General features: G+C 45.3%; 1 protein-coding gene across 10 annotated transcripts in view; it reads right to left on the bottom strand.

The window, feature by feature from the left end:
- Positions 1-16,502, bottom strand: part of PAG1 (phosphoprotein membrane anchor with glycosphingolipid microdomains 1) — a 141,753-nt gene that overhangs the window by 10,825 nt on the left and 114,426 nt on the right. For 7 of the 10 annotated variants that reach the window (XR_014236378.1, XR_014236379.1, XM_082363511.1 and 4 more), the window contains exons 4-8: positions 15,298-15,503; positions 13,583-13,634; positions 9,883-9,979; positions 6,887-7,491; positions 2,800-2,859 (exon numbers count right to left, since the gene is read on the bottom strand). Coding sequence is in view for 7 of the 10 variants with exons in the window: in XM_082363507.1 (XP_082219633.1) it covers positions 2,800-2,859; positions 6,887-7,491; positions 9,883-9,979; positions 13,583-13,634; positions 15,298-15,503 (1,020 nt within the window). In the remaining 3 variants the exon portion in view is untranslated. Of the gene's footprint in view, positions 1-2,799; positions 2,860-6,748; positions 7,492-9,882; positions 9,980-13,443; positions 13,546-13,582; positions 13,635-15,297; positions 15,504-16,502 lie in introns of those variants that run through there. The other 3 variants (XR_014236380.1, XM_082363513.1, XM_082363508.1) reach the window with 3 other exon arrangements.

The raw sequence follows: 16,502 nt of genomic DNA, 5'->3' as shown, positions 1-16,502 counted from the left end.
AGATTTCATTTTCTTTGATAGAAAAATGGATGATAGAGTAAATGGACTGATTAAGGGATTTGGGAGGTATTGTTTTATTGTTAGAAATCATGTTTGGAAATAGGTAAGAATATCCTTCATTACCTGTATTTATCTTTGCCACAGCGATTGATTTATTCAAACACCCAGGAAATAAATGAACATACTTCCTGACAGATGCTTGGCTTTGCAAGTACAGGGAGAGATGTCCTGTTCTCACACGTCTCACATACTGTGCAGGAAGCTTCCAGCTGGCCTCCAAAGCTTCTTAAGACACGCCTGCCGCATGTTAACTGGTCATTTGCATGAGGACTTTTCACTACAGGCTGGTGGCTCAGATTTGCCAGGCCTTGACAAGCCAAAGGTTTTGAGTCAGAGAAATAATCTTTGGGAAACTCTTGCCCTGTTGATCTGACCATTTTCAGGACTGTTAAATTAACATTCTCACCTTAGAGGTTTTAGGGAAAATATTACTCTCAAAATGAAGAATTAGAATTTCTTTCCATTTAGGAAGAATTAAAAAAAAAAAATCCTCTGCTTTTCATAGGGAGGTACAAACATATGGAACTTTTTATTTATAAGGTGTTCCAAGCCAAAAATGTGGACAGATTATAAAGGGGTAAGTCATGGATGACAGTGATGAAGGGAACCAGCATCCTAGACATTTATTCCTCACCTTCAGGGGTAACATCAGGAGGACAAACACACCTTTACCTGTGAGAGTAATGAGAGTTGACCCCTCTCCACCATTTCTGTTTCTCTTCCCTACTTTCTTCCCCATGGTCCCTGCCATTAATGCCCCCCACTCTTTGTAAGTACTTGGGTCTTCTTGGTCTTTATAATCTTTTTTTTTTTTTTAATTGTAGGCTCTTTCATTAACTTACAACTTAATATTATCTCTGAGCATGAACCAAATGTGCAGAAGATGTCATTTGAAATTTGAACTCTTATCAACGTTTCTCAAGTCTTCTAATATTCCTTTTGAATATCTGTCTCCTACGACTATTATTTTTATTTTGTATAAATAAAAGGTTTCTCTTCAAGCCCCCTTGCTATTTAGCTTTGCAATTTTTCTCTTTAAAATCTTTCATCATTATTATTCAGTCTGTAAATTGTTATTATGGTCTCATAAATTACTCCATTTTCCCCATTTCTCTTTTTATATTCAACCCTTCCCCCATCATTCTGTTAAATTGGGATAATAGTACTTAAAATTCAGGTCTCAGTTTCAGTCTGGACTGTCTAACATTATATTACATGAATATAAAAATAAATGATTTCCATATTTATTTTTTCTAAATCTTCTTCCTAAAATGAATATACAGGAATCATAGGTCTTTATTCTATGTTAAACATTCATCAGTATAACAAGGTCCTATTTTCAAAAGCCACAAACAAATGTAAGATAAGAAGAAAAGTAACTTAAAATTTTACTGTCTCAATTTATTTTAAAGGATTAGTTTCCAAATCTTTTATATTCTATTTTCTCCCCCCCCCCTTTTTTTTTGGCCGCACGGCTTGTGGGATCTTAGTTCCCTGATCAGGGATTGAACCTGCGCCTTCGGCAGTGAAAGCACAGAGTCCTAACCACTGGACCACCAGGGAATTCCCATATTTCTTATACCAAATGGGATGGCTCCGGGACAGTGAAAAACGCTGGAGGAGGCAAAGGAGCTGCCACAGGCCCTGGTAGGAGGGTCCTGCCTTAGTCTCATGAGGGGAGGAGGGCCCAGTGGAGATGGAGAGGGGTCGGGGGGGTGCATGAAAGTTACTTTGGAGGTGGAACTGAAGGGACTTGTTACTGACTGCATCTGAGGACAGTGAGGAAAATGGGGTGTTAAGGATGACCCCAGGCTTTTGGCTTGTGCAACCTGGTGGATAGATGGCAGGTCCATTCCGTGGAGCAGGAAACATGGAGGGGCTTGGGCAACATCACCTAAGGAAAGCACTTCTGCTCCTTCAACTTTCAATGTGGGATTGTAGTCTAGCTTCATATTTTAATACTCAGAGTCCTATATGGGAGGTGATGTACCAGCATATGTACATTGCTTTTGTACATGTACAAAATTTACTAAGCTAGGCTTTCCAGAAAGAGGCTATATGTAGCTAGATAAATTAAGGTGTTCAGCTCTCTCTGAGTCTAGCTTGACATAATAACACAATAAATACTGGCTTTTACAATTTTAATGCTCACTGAAAGTTTAACCAGTGAATCTTTAGCCCTGGTGCTTGGGAGAATATATCATCCTTTCTTGCTGGTGGCCATGTCTGACTCTACTTCCAAGCTGGACGTGTACTTCCTGAAGTTCCCTGCTCTCAGCCTCCCAAATTCCTAAGCCCTTCTCCCTCTGTCTCCCAGCCTGGAGCACATTCTCTACACCCACCTGCTCCAATTTCCTGTATTTTCCAACCCACTTTTAACTTCCTTCTAAAGGGGACTTCCTGACTGATTAAAGCTCCCACACTTAACATTTCTCTCTTCTCATTCCTCTTTTCTCCCCTCCCCTTTCTATTTCTGTCTGCTCCTTCTTCCCTACTGAGTTTTCTTTACTTAGCTGACCTGTTCATCATGTCCTCTTTCTTGTCTTACCATCTGCCGGTCACTCTCTCTGAGCCATTATAAAGCCAACATCCCCAAACCCTGATCTCCAACCATATGCTTAAGAGGGTCCTTTAGCTTTCTCAGACAAAGGGTAACATGACAGTGCATTTACTCAAGGAAGGAGGTGCTATTCTCTATTACATGAGCTTTCTGGTTATTTAAAAACTAACAAAACTCACCTCTTCTTCTGTGAGAGTTGGGTCTTCTTCCCGGGACTTGTATGACAACGAACTAAATCTCTGTTAGAAGAAACATAAACCAAGAGAAGGGAGTTTGAAATCAATAATCTAACCTTTCTTGTACATATGCTTTGATCCATCTATATACAAAAATGTTTTCAAATGATTTTTAGAGAAGAAATTATTTTTTACCAAGAAATTATGTAAAGCACCTGAAGAATAAACATGTAAAAAGTATGTTTTTTGCATACCCAGTAGTATTACACTTAGAGAAACTTCTTCTGATTTTTTATTTGAATCCGTAGGTACAAATAAAACAAACAGTTATGTAGACTACTGTTTCAATTCCTAATTGTCACTGAAAGATTGATCATCAATGAAAGATGGAAAGACTGATTAAGAAAAAAACATGGTTTCTTTATCAAATGCCTGAATTTTATATTTCTACAGTTTGCCTGAGCCATCAGGAAGATTCTTAAGTCATCTGGAAACTTTTCACAGCTAGTGGGGAAATCAGCTCACGTTTTGTGGCTTGCTCCCTGCCTCATTTCTCAATGATTTTGTTTCCTGGTTCACTGATTCTGTCTCTAACGCATCTCCTGCCTGAATTCTTGCTGACTGCAACAAACACGGATTCTTCCAAGCCTGCCCCAGATCCCTGACCTCCCTGCCCCGACCATGTCGTCCCCCCGACCTCACTCCTCACTCTCCCAGCTACACCTCGGACTTCTCTTACCCTAAACAGCCACCCCATCATCCCATCTCCTTGCAATCCCCTTCAGACCAGCACTCCTCGATCAAGCTCACTCCTCCCATAACCCAGTTCCTACAATCCTGCAAAACTTTTTTCCGTGTGTCACTTCTCCTTGGCGTCCTTTCTTTCTGCCCTGTCAAACTCCACTGTCATACTTTAAATACTCCACTCCCTTCCTGGTCACTGGTGAACTCATCCCTCAAGTGAGTCCTTAATGCTGCTCTGAATCCTTCTATCACCTGGTCCCTGGTCTCCTAGCTCCCTACTTCACATCTTGCCCTCTCTTCCCAAACTCCCAACACCTCCTCACCCATCCTCATCCTTAGCTGAGGACCTTGAGAAAAGTGAAGGAAACAAGAGAAATTTCTATAAACTTTTGCCTCTCCCACCTGCCCCCAGTCTCTGCGTTCATGCATCTTCCTTCCTGTCAGTTGCCACAGATGAACTTTCCATGCTTCTCCTTATAAGGTGATCCCTTCCTCCTGTGCACTAGATTCTGACCCCTCACACCCACTCATGGATATAAGCTCCAGCATCTCTCCCATTCTGTCCACATCATCAGCTTTCCCCTCTCTGTGGAGTCATCCCCACCCATGTAAAAACAGGCTATTTATTCTAAAAACAAAACCAATCCACCCTTCTTCCAGTTCTATTACTCCTTCCTTTATAGTAAAACCTCTTAAGAGAGCTGTCTAAAAAAGTCACTCAAATAACTTTTCTCTTCCTATTCTCTCTCTAAACCCATTTCAGTCCAGTTTCTGCCTCTTCACTTCAGTGAAACTGCTCTCGTCAAGGACACTGATGTCTACCGTGTAACTGATCTCTCCTGACCCACCTGCTGCATCTGATGCAGGGGTCACTCCTTCCTCCCTGAAAGTTTGCCCTTGGCTTCTAGGACACTGTACTTTTCTGTTTTTCTCTCCTATTTTGCTCTCTTCTGCTGGTTCCTTTTCTTTCCTGGACCGGTTTCCTTGGAACTCTTCTAGGTCCCATTCACACGTACTCATGCAGTGATCTCATCTGATGTCAGCTTTGAAAACAAATGTCTGCTGCTGACTTCTAAATGTACAAACCCAGCCCAGGCCCTTCCTCGTAAACCTGTCCCTCCATCCAGCTGTTCTCTGACATCTCTACTTGGATGACCAATATCTATCTCAAACCAATATGTCCAGCCCTGAACACCCAAGTTTCCTCCCAAATCTGCTCTGCCTACGGTCCTTTCTACTTCAGTTAATGGCAATTCCATCCTTCCAGTGGCTCAGGCCAAACCCTGGACTCGTTGCTTCCTCTTTCTTTCATCCACATCTGGTCTATCAACAAATCTCCTGGCACTAGTTTAGTGTCTCTCGTTACTTCTGCTGCTCCTGCCCTGATCCGAGCCACCCTGTTTCTTGTCTTGCTTATTAGAATGGCTACCCAATTGGTCTCCTTGCTTCCATTCTTCATAGGTGAATTTCAGCTCCATCAGAGGGATCCTTTCCAGACCCAGATTAAGCCATGCTTCTACTCAAGGCTTTCGAGTGACCACACTGTATTCAGATTATAAGCCGAGGCCATACAGGGTTGGGGCCCTGCTTACCTTTCTTCCTACTCCTCTTAGCGTTGCTCTCCCCTCTCCAGCCACGCCCACCCCTTCCTCTTTCCTGGAGAGGCCGGGCCTGCTCTGGCCTCAGGACCTTCACACTGGCCATTCCCTCTACTTCATTTGCTCTGCCCCCCCAAAATGTGTACCAACTCACTGTCTCACTTCCTTTAACATTTTGTTCAAATGCCCCTTCACAGCCAGGCATACCCTGACCACTCTATTCACAACTGTGCTCCCACCCAACTTTCCCAATCCCCCGGGTTCTGTTCTAATTCTTTCCTTTAAACTTTAAAGCCTTCTAAGATACCACATACTTTACTTACATACGTATTTATGTCTCTATCTCCTCACTAAAATGTAAGCTCCATGGGGGCAGAGATTTTTGTTCATTTATATGTTTTGTTCACTAGTGTATTCCCAGCACCTATATCATGTGGCTTATAGTAGGTGCTCATTAAAATCTTTTTGCAAATAAATGCATGAATATTAAACATTTCAAGTTCTCCCAATCACTTAAAATTAGGATGGTTTATATGGAGATGATGGATTATTCATTCCTGTATTACTATAGAAAGGTAATCTGCTTCCCAGATGGATATTTCCAGTTTCTAATGTGACATCTGGAGAATTGCTTACTTAGCAGTGGTTAGACAGTCAACTCTCTTATCTTTCAAATGCTTGTAAGTAAAGAAGTTTTAACTGCTTTAGGCAGCATAAATGTCACGTTAGTTTTATTATCTTTAGTTATACAAAGGGCAAAAAATTAGGCTGCATTTTTGCATTTTACAAATATATTCACAAATACTTTACTGAGGCTCTCAATGGCTGACTTTATGGGTAAAACGAAAAGCTGAAATGCATTCAGAGAAGACTACACAGAATGACTCCTTGGTATAAGCTATATAACCCTAGCCAGGCCTCCCCTTTTGATCATGAACGCCACAAGTTTTTCAAGGCTACTATTGACTGACTAGCCCCTACTTGGCCTTCCTACCAAAACTTGAGAAGAGAACTCTACTTTTTTCCCTGCAGAGAATGGAAATTAGATATCAGTTGCCTAAAGAAGGTAGGGGCTAGTTTAAATCCCAAGGAAATGCTGACAGCCGGAGATGTGAATCCCAAGCTACTGTGGCTCAGACATCAGCTTATGAGACACCCACGGAGAAGGCTCGGGGATTGTTAGTACATTTTAGAGCTCCGTTGAATAGCTACACTTAAGAGCTACAGATTATTATTTAGAAATTGTCACAAAATAAAATCTCTTACTTGATTCATATAAAAGTCTATACATAATCAGATACGCCCAGTGGCACCTGTGAACTGGTCCCCTCTGCCGGTTCCTGTGCTCTGATTTCTGGGACCCGGGGAGGGGGGAGATCACCCCACTGCCTTGGGCTGGTAACAAGTGGAAGAGGCTAAATGGGTGGCAAAGAGTCTCGTCTTTCCAGTTTTTGGTCTTCAAGATGAAGAAAATAATACTTGCCCCAATTAGACATGATGCAAAAACTGGAAAATATCCAAGGAAGGTGCCAAGAGAGAAATAGTTTGTAAACATGAGCTTTCAGTATTTTATTACTTGGAGGGGGAAAAAAAAGTCAAACACAGCTTACACGAAAACAGCATCCACCATTCAACGCACGTGAAGGTGCTAGCATGTATTCCTTAGAAAAACGTGCAAGCAAAAGCCCCAGGATCAGCTAGACGCCCAATTGTGACAAAAGCTCTGAAACCAATGTGCCGGAGCCCACCTTGTTGGTTTCACTGGTCCCCTCGGCGGCTCCTTCTTCTCCTGCTTTACTCTCTGCCTGCTCCTGAAGGTTTTCATTTTCATCCAGAAGTTTAATGGGGACAGGGGGTGGCGCCTCCTCTTCTGGATCACATGGATTTCCAAGAATACTCTCTGCATTAGCACTTTGTCGACACTTTTTGTTTCTGTCCACAGAGGCGTATTCGGCAAAGTCTGTTTTGCCACTGGCCTGGGGCCCCAGAAGCTCCTTCACAGTGGAAGTTGACTTCGACCTGCTGCTGTGGCCCCGAGCCGAGTGGGCGGCGGCCGTCACCTCCTTAATTTCTTTCACGGTTTCATACAAGCAGTCCTCCACCATATTTTCTTGTGAGGCACTGTCCTTGAGCACTTCATACGGCCCCTCCATCCCCAGACCCTGGTCCCCGTCCGTGCTTTCTCCATTGAGCGTCGTGTCCACTTCACTCTCAGGAGGAATTCTGGGCAACTCCCGGCTCTGATGACACTTTGGCTTCCCTGTGCTGTCCTGGGAGTCCAGCAGATCTGAAGCTGAGGTCTGGACTTCCTCGTAATGCTGCATGCAGGTCATGGTGCTGTCTTCTGAAAGAACTAAAGCAGTGGGAGTATTAAAAGTGGAGGAAGACAATTTCTGACATAATTATTACAGTGAATCAGATGATGTCAAGTTAGGTGAAATCAAGGTGCTGGTTTTTTATTTGACTTGAGGCTGTAAATTACAGATGTTTTGACTGTTAGTGGATATTCTTATTTCAATCACAGTGTAAACTAAAGCCATCCATTACATCTTTCCAATACAGTATTTAATAAATCGTCTTGGCTATCAATTTGGGTCACAGTTATACAGTATTTGTTGTCACTCCTGATGGGCTTCTTGTAGGCAGTGTCCAAAGTAACCAGAGGATGAAAGTGACACTGCATAGGGCCAAACTGTGGGAGGCTGGGCTCCAAAGGGGGGGCGTGTGTGGCAGTCACTCTCCCGGCCCTACTGGCCTCCTCTTGTGTGGAGGGAATACCTGGGAGCCATCCATCCCCCTTCACAGGTCACTTTGTTTGACAGACAATGGAAACAATGGGGCAAAAATGTGCCCAAAGCAGTATCCCAAAGGGTCCGCCTGCCCTGTGCCTCTTTCAAGCTCTTCCTTCCATCTTATTGGCTCCCGGCACCAACATTTTTACCTCAAATTAGAAAATTAGTATTTGAAATTCTTAGATTGCTACAGAAATGTTACTGCGTGGAGCCATTCAGTCATCCCTTTGTCAAATGTTTTTTGAGTGCCTCCTAGGTGCCAGGGATGGTTGAAGTGCTGGGGATACATCATTCATCAATGAGGTCCAATGAGTACCCTTTGGGTACTTACACTGCAGTGAGCCAGTTATTAAATTACTGTCTCTCCACTGTATGTTCTTTATATACTATATATTCTTTATATATATAAGTGTATGTAAGTGTAAATATATACTTAAACATGTATTTGTACTGGTATATTCATATATATTTACTTTATATAATATATATATTCCTTATATATCGTATATATTCTTTACATCTGTGTGTGTGGGTTTATGACTTACAGTTTTTAACCCACTTGTTTTTACTGACTAGACTGGGATTCTCTAAGACCCTGGAGTCCAGAACAGTGTCTAATGCATGGTTGACCCCACTATGCTTTTACATGGAAAACTAAATAAGTGAAAGAAGAAATAAAGTGCTCACTTCTTGTCCTGAAAAAAAAAAAAAAAAAAGATTACTTCTCTTTAGGGGGACTAGAAATAGTGTCCCTGAAGAGTATCTGGGGAAAATGATAATGGATCACTCGTCGGAAGTTACCATCACTACCCACTGTGTTCTAAATACTTGATCATCAAGGAGAGGGTGAACTTTTGCCCTCTGGATTTAGATGTCTGTGTCACGGCGGACAGAGAACGGGCACTGGAGTCTGAAGCCTCCGGTGTCAATCCTGACTGTCCCACAGTTTCCTTGTCTGTAAATGGAGGTAAGAGGAGGATTTGCTACACCAGGCGAAAGCGCTCTGTAAACTGGGGAGTGGAAACGTAGCTGTGACTTTTGTCAGCAAGCACATCCTGGGCGTGAAACAGGCAGCGTGCAGAGTGGTCCTAAGGGTGTACCCAGGAGTCAGATCGAGGGTTCAAATTATAGATCCCCAGAGCACTGACCATAACATCTTAGGCAAGTTATTAACCTGTCTGTGCCAGACAGAATAATGCGCCCCCCCTCCCCAAGGCATCCACGTCCTAATCCCTGGAGTCTGTGAGTGTGTTTCACTCCACGGCAAGGGAGGAATTAAGGATACTGATGAACTATCAGCTGATCTTGAGATGGGGAGGAGCCTGGGGCATCCAGGTGGGCCCGGTGTAACTATGAGGGTCCTTGTAAGTGAAAGATGGAGGCAGGAGAGTCGGAGAGAGACTTGAAGATGGAGAGAAGTCCAGGACCAAGGAATGCAGGAGGCTTCTAGCAGCGGAAGCAGGCAAGGAACTAGATTCTCCCCTAGAGCTTTGGGGAAGAAGCGCAGCCCTGCTGATACTTTGATTTTAGCCCAGGGAGACCCGGTTCAGACTCTGACCTCCAGAGCTCCAAGTTAATAAACCTGTGTTCTTCTAAGGCACTAAGTTTGTGGTAATTTGTTGCAGCAGCAATGTTTCAGTTGCCTCATTTGTAAATTGTGAAGAGTAATAATCCCTACCTTACAGGGCAGTAATATTAGCCATAGTAATCTTATAGTTGTTAGCATAAATGAGTTAGTACACACACAAATCTTAGAGCAATGACACACAGAAGCCAATTCATAGATATTAACTTTTCATCCAAATGAGATTTTTTTGGCTAAAACTGGTAGTAATACAAAAGGTGAGCAAGAACCAACACATTTCCTAGTTTTTGAGCTACATTTTCTGAACCCTAGCCCTTTCTCAGGTGATGGGGCCTGCATGGAAAGCTGGTATTTCTGCAGAACTTACTGTCACCGTTGGTGAGTGCCCCATTCTGTTCGCTGCTGGCAGGTGCGTCTGTGGCCAGGCTGGTAACTGAACGGCTGAACATCTCCTTGTCGGAAGGCTGCAAGAACAAAGGCACCAAAAGAATCAGACTGCGTGGCAGAGGGGAATATCCACGGCTTTTTTGAGGGGGGGGTATTTTTTAAAATTAATTAATTAATTATTTTTGCCAAACCACACAGCTTGTGGGATCTTAGTTCCCCAACCAGGGATTGAACCCTGGCCCTCGGCAGTGAGAGAGCAGAGTCCTAACCACTGGACCGCCAGGGAATTCCCTCCATGGCTTCTTCTAAAAATTAAAACAACAACAACAAAACCCAAATCCGCTGCTTAGATTTAAATTAAGTGAAACGAAATAAAATCGAGTTCCTCAGTTGTACCAGTCACATTTCAAGGGCTCAGTGGCCACACGTGGATCGTGGTTACCCTATCAGGGCAGTTACAGAACACTTCCATCTTGGAGGAAGGTTCTATTGGACAGGGCCGTCCTGGGAATCTTCCGAGGCCGCCATTCACAGAGCTTCCCATCTGGTAATGACAAATAGGCTATGGCAGGTTGTGGGCTATCAGGTCCCTTAGCTCAAGGTGAGGGGGACCAGAAGCCCCAGGGCTGATCAGAATCAGCTCCAGCAGAGAGAGGCCTCATCCTTCTCCCAGGGGTGCCGGAAACGTTACCCTTTTTAAGGGTGTGTCATGTCGAGGAAAACATCACCTTTGTCATCTGAAGGGAAGGGACTTAAATCTGATCAAAGATAATGTCACTGATGTCTGAGACTCATAATCAGCCAAGTCTCTGCTTCAAGGTTCACCAAAACCATCATATGCTAAAAAGTAGGTTTGCAAACCTTTCTTATTCTCACAAATTCAGGACACTTGGAGGGAAGAATGGCATTGATTGTTTTCTACTGGGCTAGCACGGGTGGACAGTACATGGCATGATACGCCAGGCTGAGCTACAGCTATGACTAGTCTGAAGGTAAGTTGGTAGCTCACATATTTCTTGAAATATGCAGCTGGTCCCACGTAGCAGCTGAATCACTGCTGATATGATCTCTTCCCCCATCCCGCTCATGGAATGCACGGCCTGCGGGACCGAGGAGGCCACACCGGACCGTGTTCCAGGAGTCCACCTGGGAAGTTCTGATGTAAATAGCACCACAACCTTGGCTAGCTGGCTTCACAAATTCTCTGACTTGGGAACCAAATAATAATAACAGAGAGCAAATAGCTCATGCTGCATCATGATCCAAACGTTTACTGGGAGTTAGCTATTTCAATCCCGTGCAGCCCATGAGATGGGTCGTTGTGTTTGGTTGCAGGGCGGCTGCAGACACAGGTGCCCATGCACAGAAATGACGTCACCCCTGGGCAGGAGTCAGCTGTGGGGGAGGACGGCTCCCAGGTGGGCCCATAACAGCACAATCAATCCGTCACAGCTGAATTATCGTACCCTAGGCTCTCGCCACCATTTCTTCTCTTAGCTTCTACGAGAAAACGCCTGCTGGAGCTCCAAACACAGAAGCCAGGAGGGAGCCTCTCTCTCACTGCGGCTTCAGATGCAGCCATGGGAAACCCCCGCCGGCCTTTTTCACCTTAGGATTTAAAGGCAGCTCCTCTGGGGCTGTGGAGCGATCGGTGTGTGTCGGGGTGTGTGTCAGAGCCGGGAGCAGGGGTGGGGAATGCTGGCTGACTACAGGGACTTCTCAGGCCTGGGATGGAGACTCTGCAAGTTGTAGAAAATTGAGAAGCTAGGATAGAAGCTTGTAAAGAGAGCCATGTGATGTGTGTGTGCAAACGTGCTCTAGCGTGCACTCCCTTGCTCACACATTCCTATGAGAGAGGCTATGGGGGGCTATTAATGAAGGACACTGCACAGGGAGAGTCAGATCTTCCTTTTATCCGCCCGCCGCGCTCTTCCCGTCTCACCCAGGGCTGCTGCTGGGCGTCAGCAGGAGAGCAGGAACCGAAGGGCTGGAACAGAGGTTCTCACACCTGAGCAAACATCAGGATCACCCGGAGGGCTTGCTCCCAGCGCCCCCCCCCCCCCAACCCCCCTGAGTCTTCTAACAAACGCCAGGTGGTGCTGTTGGCCCAGGCCATGCTTGAGAACCGCTGCTCTAGAAGGACAACAGGAGGGGAGGGTGATGGAGATGGAAGCCTCTCCCCCAGTCCCGCCTCTCCCGCCCACGGGCACCAAGGAGAGTGGGAAGGGGAGGAAAGCTGGGGCCTGGGACCTGCACGTGGGAGGAGCCACAGTGGAGGCACCACCTCCTCTCCCACCTGCCCTCTGGGTGCCTGCACAGCGGCAATCCAACAGAGGCGCTGGGGGCAGGTGAGAAGTGGGGACATAGACAACCAGAGACTGCAGTGTGTGTGTGTGGGGGGGGGGGGTGGTGAGCCGCCTGCATACAGAGATGAAAGGAAGGAACTCCCCAGGGGCTCCCAGGAGAGGATGGCTGACCACTTCGCTGCCTGGCCTGGAAGAATCCTGCAATCATAGGGCAGGGCGCCCGGGACGCCTCCTGGGTGAGCTTGGAACCAGACTGCTGGCTGCGTGTTTCATACCAGACCTCACACGACATAACTTCACTCATCCATCTTTCCTTTTTGCCCCTTCTTCCTCCAACCAGTTTATGTCTGATCTTGAGAAATTATGTCTGGGACAGGAAGCATCTTCACCGTTTCAGCCTTGAGAATATGAGGGCGGCCCCATCCCCAGCTGCTGGAATTGCTCAGCCAGTTAAGGGCATGGGCCTGAGGGGAGAGAATGAGGTGGGACCAGGACGCCCAGGTTGCTCCCTATCTGGGTGGATCCAAGAGGCCCGCGGGGCTCGATCAGGACCCTTTAGGACACAGAGCAAGAAAACCCAGCAAGGCCAGGCCACATCTAGGATGCTGGGGGCCCCAGGCTCCAGTTAGCTTAATGATCAGCTGTTACAGGTTGAATTTTATCCTCTCCAAATTCCTATATTGAAGTCCGAACTCTCAATACCTTAGACTTGACCTCATTTGGAAACAGGATCGTTGCAGATGAAACAGGTTAAGATGAGGTCATATCAGAGGCCTTAACAAAGGGGAACTTGGACAGAGACAGACACATAGAGGGAAGACGGTGTAAAGAGTCACAGGGAGAACACGATGTAAAGGCAGAGATCTTCAAACCAAGCATCACTAAAGGCTGCCAACCGACCACGGGAAGCTAGGAGAGCGGCCTCTAACAGATGTGCTCTCACAGCTCTCGGAAGCAACCAACCCTGCTGCCACCTTAATCTCGAATTTCTAGCCTCTAGAACTGTGAGATGATAAATTTATTATTTAAGCCACTCAGTTTATGGTCCTTTGTTATGACAGTTCTAGCCAACCAATACACTGGCTGGAGCCCAGCAGAGGCAAAACAGAAACATCCCTGCAGTAGTTTGGAACTATCTGAGGATCTTTCCAGTGGTGGCACAATTGCATCCGTTTCAGAAGCTCTCCCAACAACCTGGCTAATTGCACAGGCCTCTAGCCACGGTGAATATAAACCTGCAGCAAGAGGACACAGCCCAGGCAGACAGTTAACTCTGGCTGAATTGCTTCCCTGGGTTTCCTTCAGGTTGTAAGCTTGTAGGGACCTGCTTTAGATAAGCGGCTGATGCTTTAAAGCTCTTGCACGTGTGCTCACCACGTTCATCAGGTTCTCATGATCTCCGCTGTGCTGTCTCGGCTTCTTTTCCCTGAAACAGAAAAGGAAACATGGCTGTAACATCCAACGTGCCATCTAAAATCAAACATACACTCCCCTTTCCTATTCAAACTTTGATCAACATTTAAATAATCTCTCTTTTAAAAACCAAGTTTATTTTGCCAAGGAAGCAGAAGCCGGACAATTCACTCTACCCCTCCGCTGCAGGCAGCAGGGTCTGAGGGAGTCAAGTCCTAGCAAGGGGCTGGTCACCTCTCTGGACCTCCCCTTCCTCCAGGAGTAGAAAATACAAGTTAACAAGAGGACCGGGGCAGTTTCCTGACTAGAAACTGTTTATGTCTAGAATACTGGAATGAGTTTTTTGTTTTTGTTTTTTTTTTAAGGAAATCAACAATTCTCATCTCTTCATCTTTCTTAATTCAGTCTTTGCAAAGTCACACACTGCCATGGGATTGAGAAAATAAAGAAAATACAACTTTTGGCTTGTCGGGGAGGTTACATGCTCTCAGGATGAGTCATATGTACTTGCAGTCCATGGAAAAGTCCATCGAGTAAAAATAGAATTTATTTTTACTCGGGACAGGCTAAAGAAAGCCATCATACTAGAGGCTACCTTTCCCATAGATGTATAAGGCAACAGTGACACCTAGTGGGAGCATAAATAATTGCAAGACAGGCCCTCCCAGGCCCAGGAGAACAAACACTCCTCTAGTTTTGCTTCTATTTCTTCATCTTTCTGATCAGTTAGTCTCTCTCCCAGCCCTGGAGTCCTGGATCCAAACCGGGCAGGGATTTGGAGGCTACTTGTGTTCAGGGAGTCTGGATTTTCCCCTCTTGACAGAGACTTTAGGGCACAAAGCCACATCCAGACTTTTAAGTGACACTTGTCCAGTCTCTTCCTAGGTTATTGAGAAGAGTTTGGAAGAGGGCTGGCTGTCAGCTGGTCTTCACTGGCTCCCAGCAGCAGCCCTCACCAGAGAGCTGCATATGTTGTAACAATGTCTGAACACCTGGAAAATCACTCTTGGTTAGAAAGGACTTTGCTTCTCTCCAAGCAAAGATCTCCTTTTTTTTTTTTGGTGGAGGGGTTACACATTTTATTGTATATGAGGGAGACAAAGAGGGAGGAAGAGGGGAGGGGAAAGAGAGAGAGAGAGAGAAGTATAATTCTAAAATAAGACAAGATGGTTATTTCATACACAGAATGTTTCTCTTGCAGAAAAAATGAATCTGTTTCTTAACAAACTGTAGTTCTAGATAACAAATCCTTAATAAAATGACCCCCTGAAAGCTACAGAGCAGCAAAAATTCTTAGTAACTCTCAAATTGCAGCAAAAAAGAGTATCTTTAATGCACATGATACTTAGATTTCCAAATGTCCACAGATGGAAAAAGACAATACACATTTTGACAAGGGTGTGCTCATAAGAATAGCAGAAATTTCTTTCTGGGAAGTTTCATACATAAGGGCTCTTCCAGGTGCTCCCCAGGAAAATCAGATGTGGCTTTTCACTGAACTAATAAAAAGCGTCCTGGGCTCCTTTGCGGTAGAGAAGTCAGTTAATCTAACATACGAGTTTCTGGGAACGTCTATGCAGTGAGATGCCATTCATCACAGGCTTTTTATATACAAAGTCTTCTGGGTCCAGGGAACATGTTATTTTAAGGCTCTAGTAGACATGCACTGCTCTCACCTGTCACAGCTGGAGCACAGAAAGATGAGGAAGGTGATGAGGAAGAAGGTGGCCACAGCTGCCAGGCCTCCCCACAGGGTGATCTGCATTTGTCCCCCACTCAGCAAACTTCCCTCGGGTCCCATAGTGGGCGGGAAGTGGCACAGGCTGCTGGATTTGGTCAGTCCTTCCAAGGTGGCGACATGGGGGCAGAGGGCTGCGTCCTCCTGCAGAGAGAACAACGTGTGTTTTGACAACTTCTCGCGTGAAATGCCGGAATCTGGGAGTAAGTTCCTGGTGGGGCGTGGGGTGGAGGGGGTGTTTGAGCAGAGCAGGGAGGTGTGTGCCGAATGCACTGGACTCGACTTGGAACTCCCTCTGGGCAAGTTCCCCTCTGTGGTCCAGGCCTTTGTTTTCTCACCCAAAACGCAAAGCAGGAGCGTGCAGTGCCTAGCGCAGTGTTTGAGGCAACGGATGTCTTGTTATTTGGATATGTTTGGGGATAGATTCTTAATGTCTTCAAATAAATTTAAGACTCCAAGTACTCCACAGCAAATGAATAAATGCTTATTTGGTTTCCCTTGTTTTTTTTTTTTTTTTTTTTTTTTTTTTGCCAGAACAGTGTAAAGCATTTATTACAGCTTTCACAAAAATGTAGTTTGCATCTTTCCCACCTGAATCCCCAACTCCCCAAACCTGCTTCTCTTCGAGAAGGTTTAAGGTCAATACAATTAATGAAATAGATGGCCTTTACATTCACCTTCATAAACAGTTAACTATTCTGAGTATGTGACTTTATTTTTAGGGCTGGCTTTCACTAAACTTTGTAAGCACTCAATAAGTCCACTTTCAAAGGGATGGCTGAAAGTCTACGCAAAGAATGCATCACCGGCAGCAAATAAGACCTATTTATAAACAACTACAAATTGAGTATAAAAGCTAGGACGTATTAGTACCCTGCATGTGCCTGGGACTCGAGTGCTTTCCTCATTTGATCACTGTCACCAGGCTGTGAAGAAGGCACGGCTAATCCCCATTTTTCAGAGACACTAAGTTCCCCAACGGTGTCACCACGCTCAGTGGCAGCGGAGGATATGAGACCAGCCAGCTCTGACTCCAGCGCCAGTGGTCTCAGCCCCTAGAGGGCGCTCCTTCTCACTGGGGGCTACCGCTCCCCGGTCCAGCTACAGCGCTTCTAAATGAAAATGGCCAATGAGTTCTGTGAA

The sequence above is a fragment of the Balaenoptera borealis genome (assembly GCF_965194805.1).
Source record: "Balaenoptera borealis genome assembly, chromosome: 17".
NCBI classification, from domain to species: domain Eukaryota; kingdom Metazoa; phylum Chordata; class Mammalia; order Artiodactyla; family Balaenopteridae; genus Balaenoptera; species Balaenoptera borealis.
Note: the sequence above shows the minus strand (reverse complement) of the source record. Positions and strands in the feature narration are given on the sequence as shown.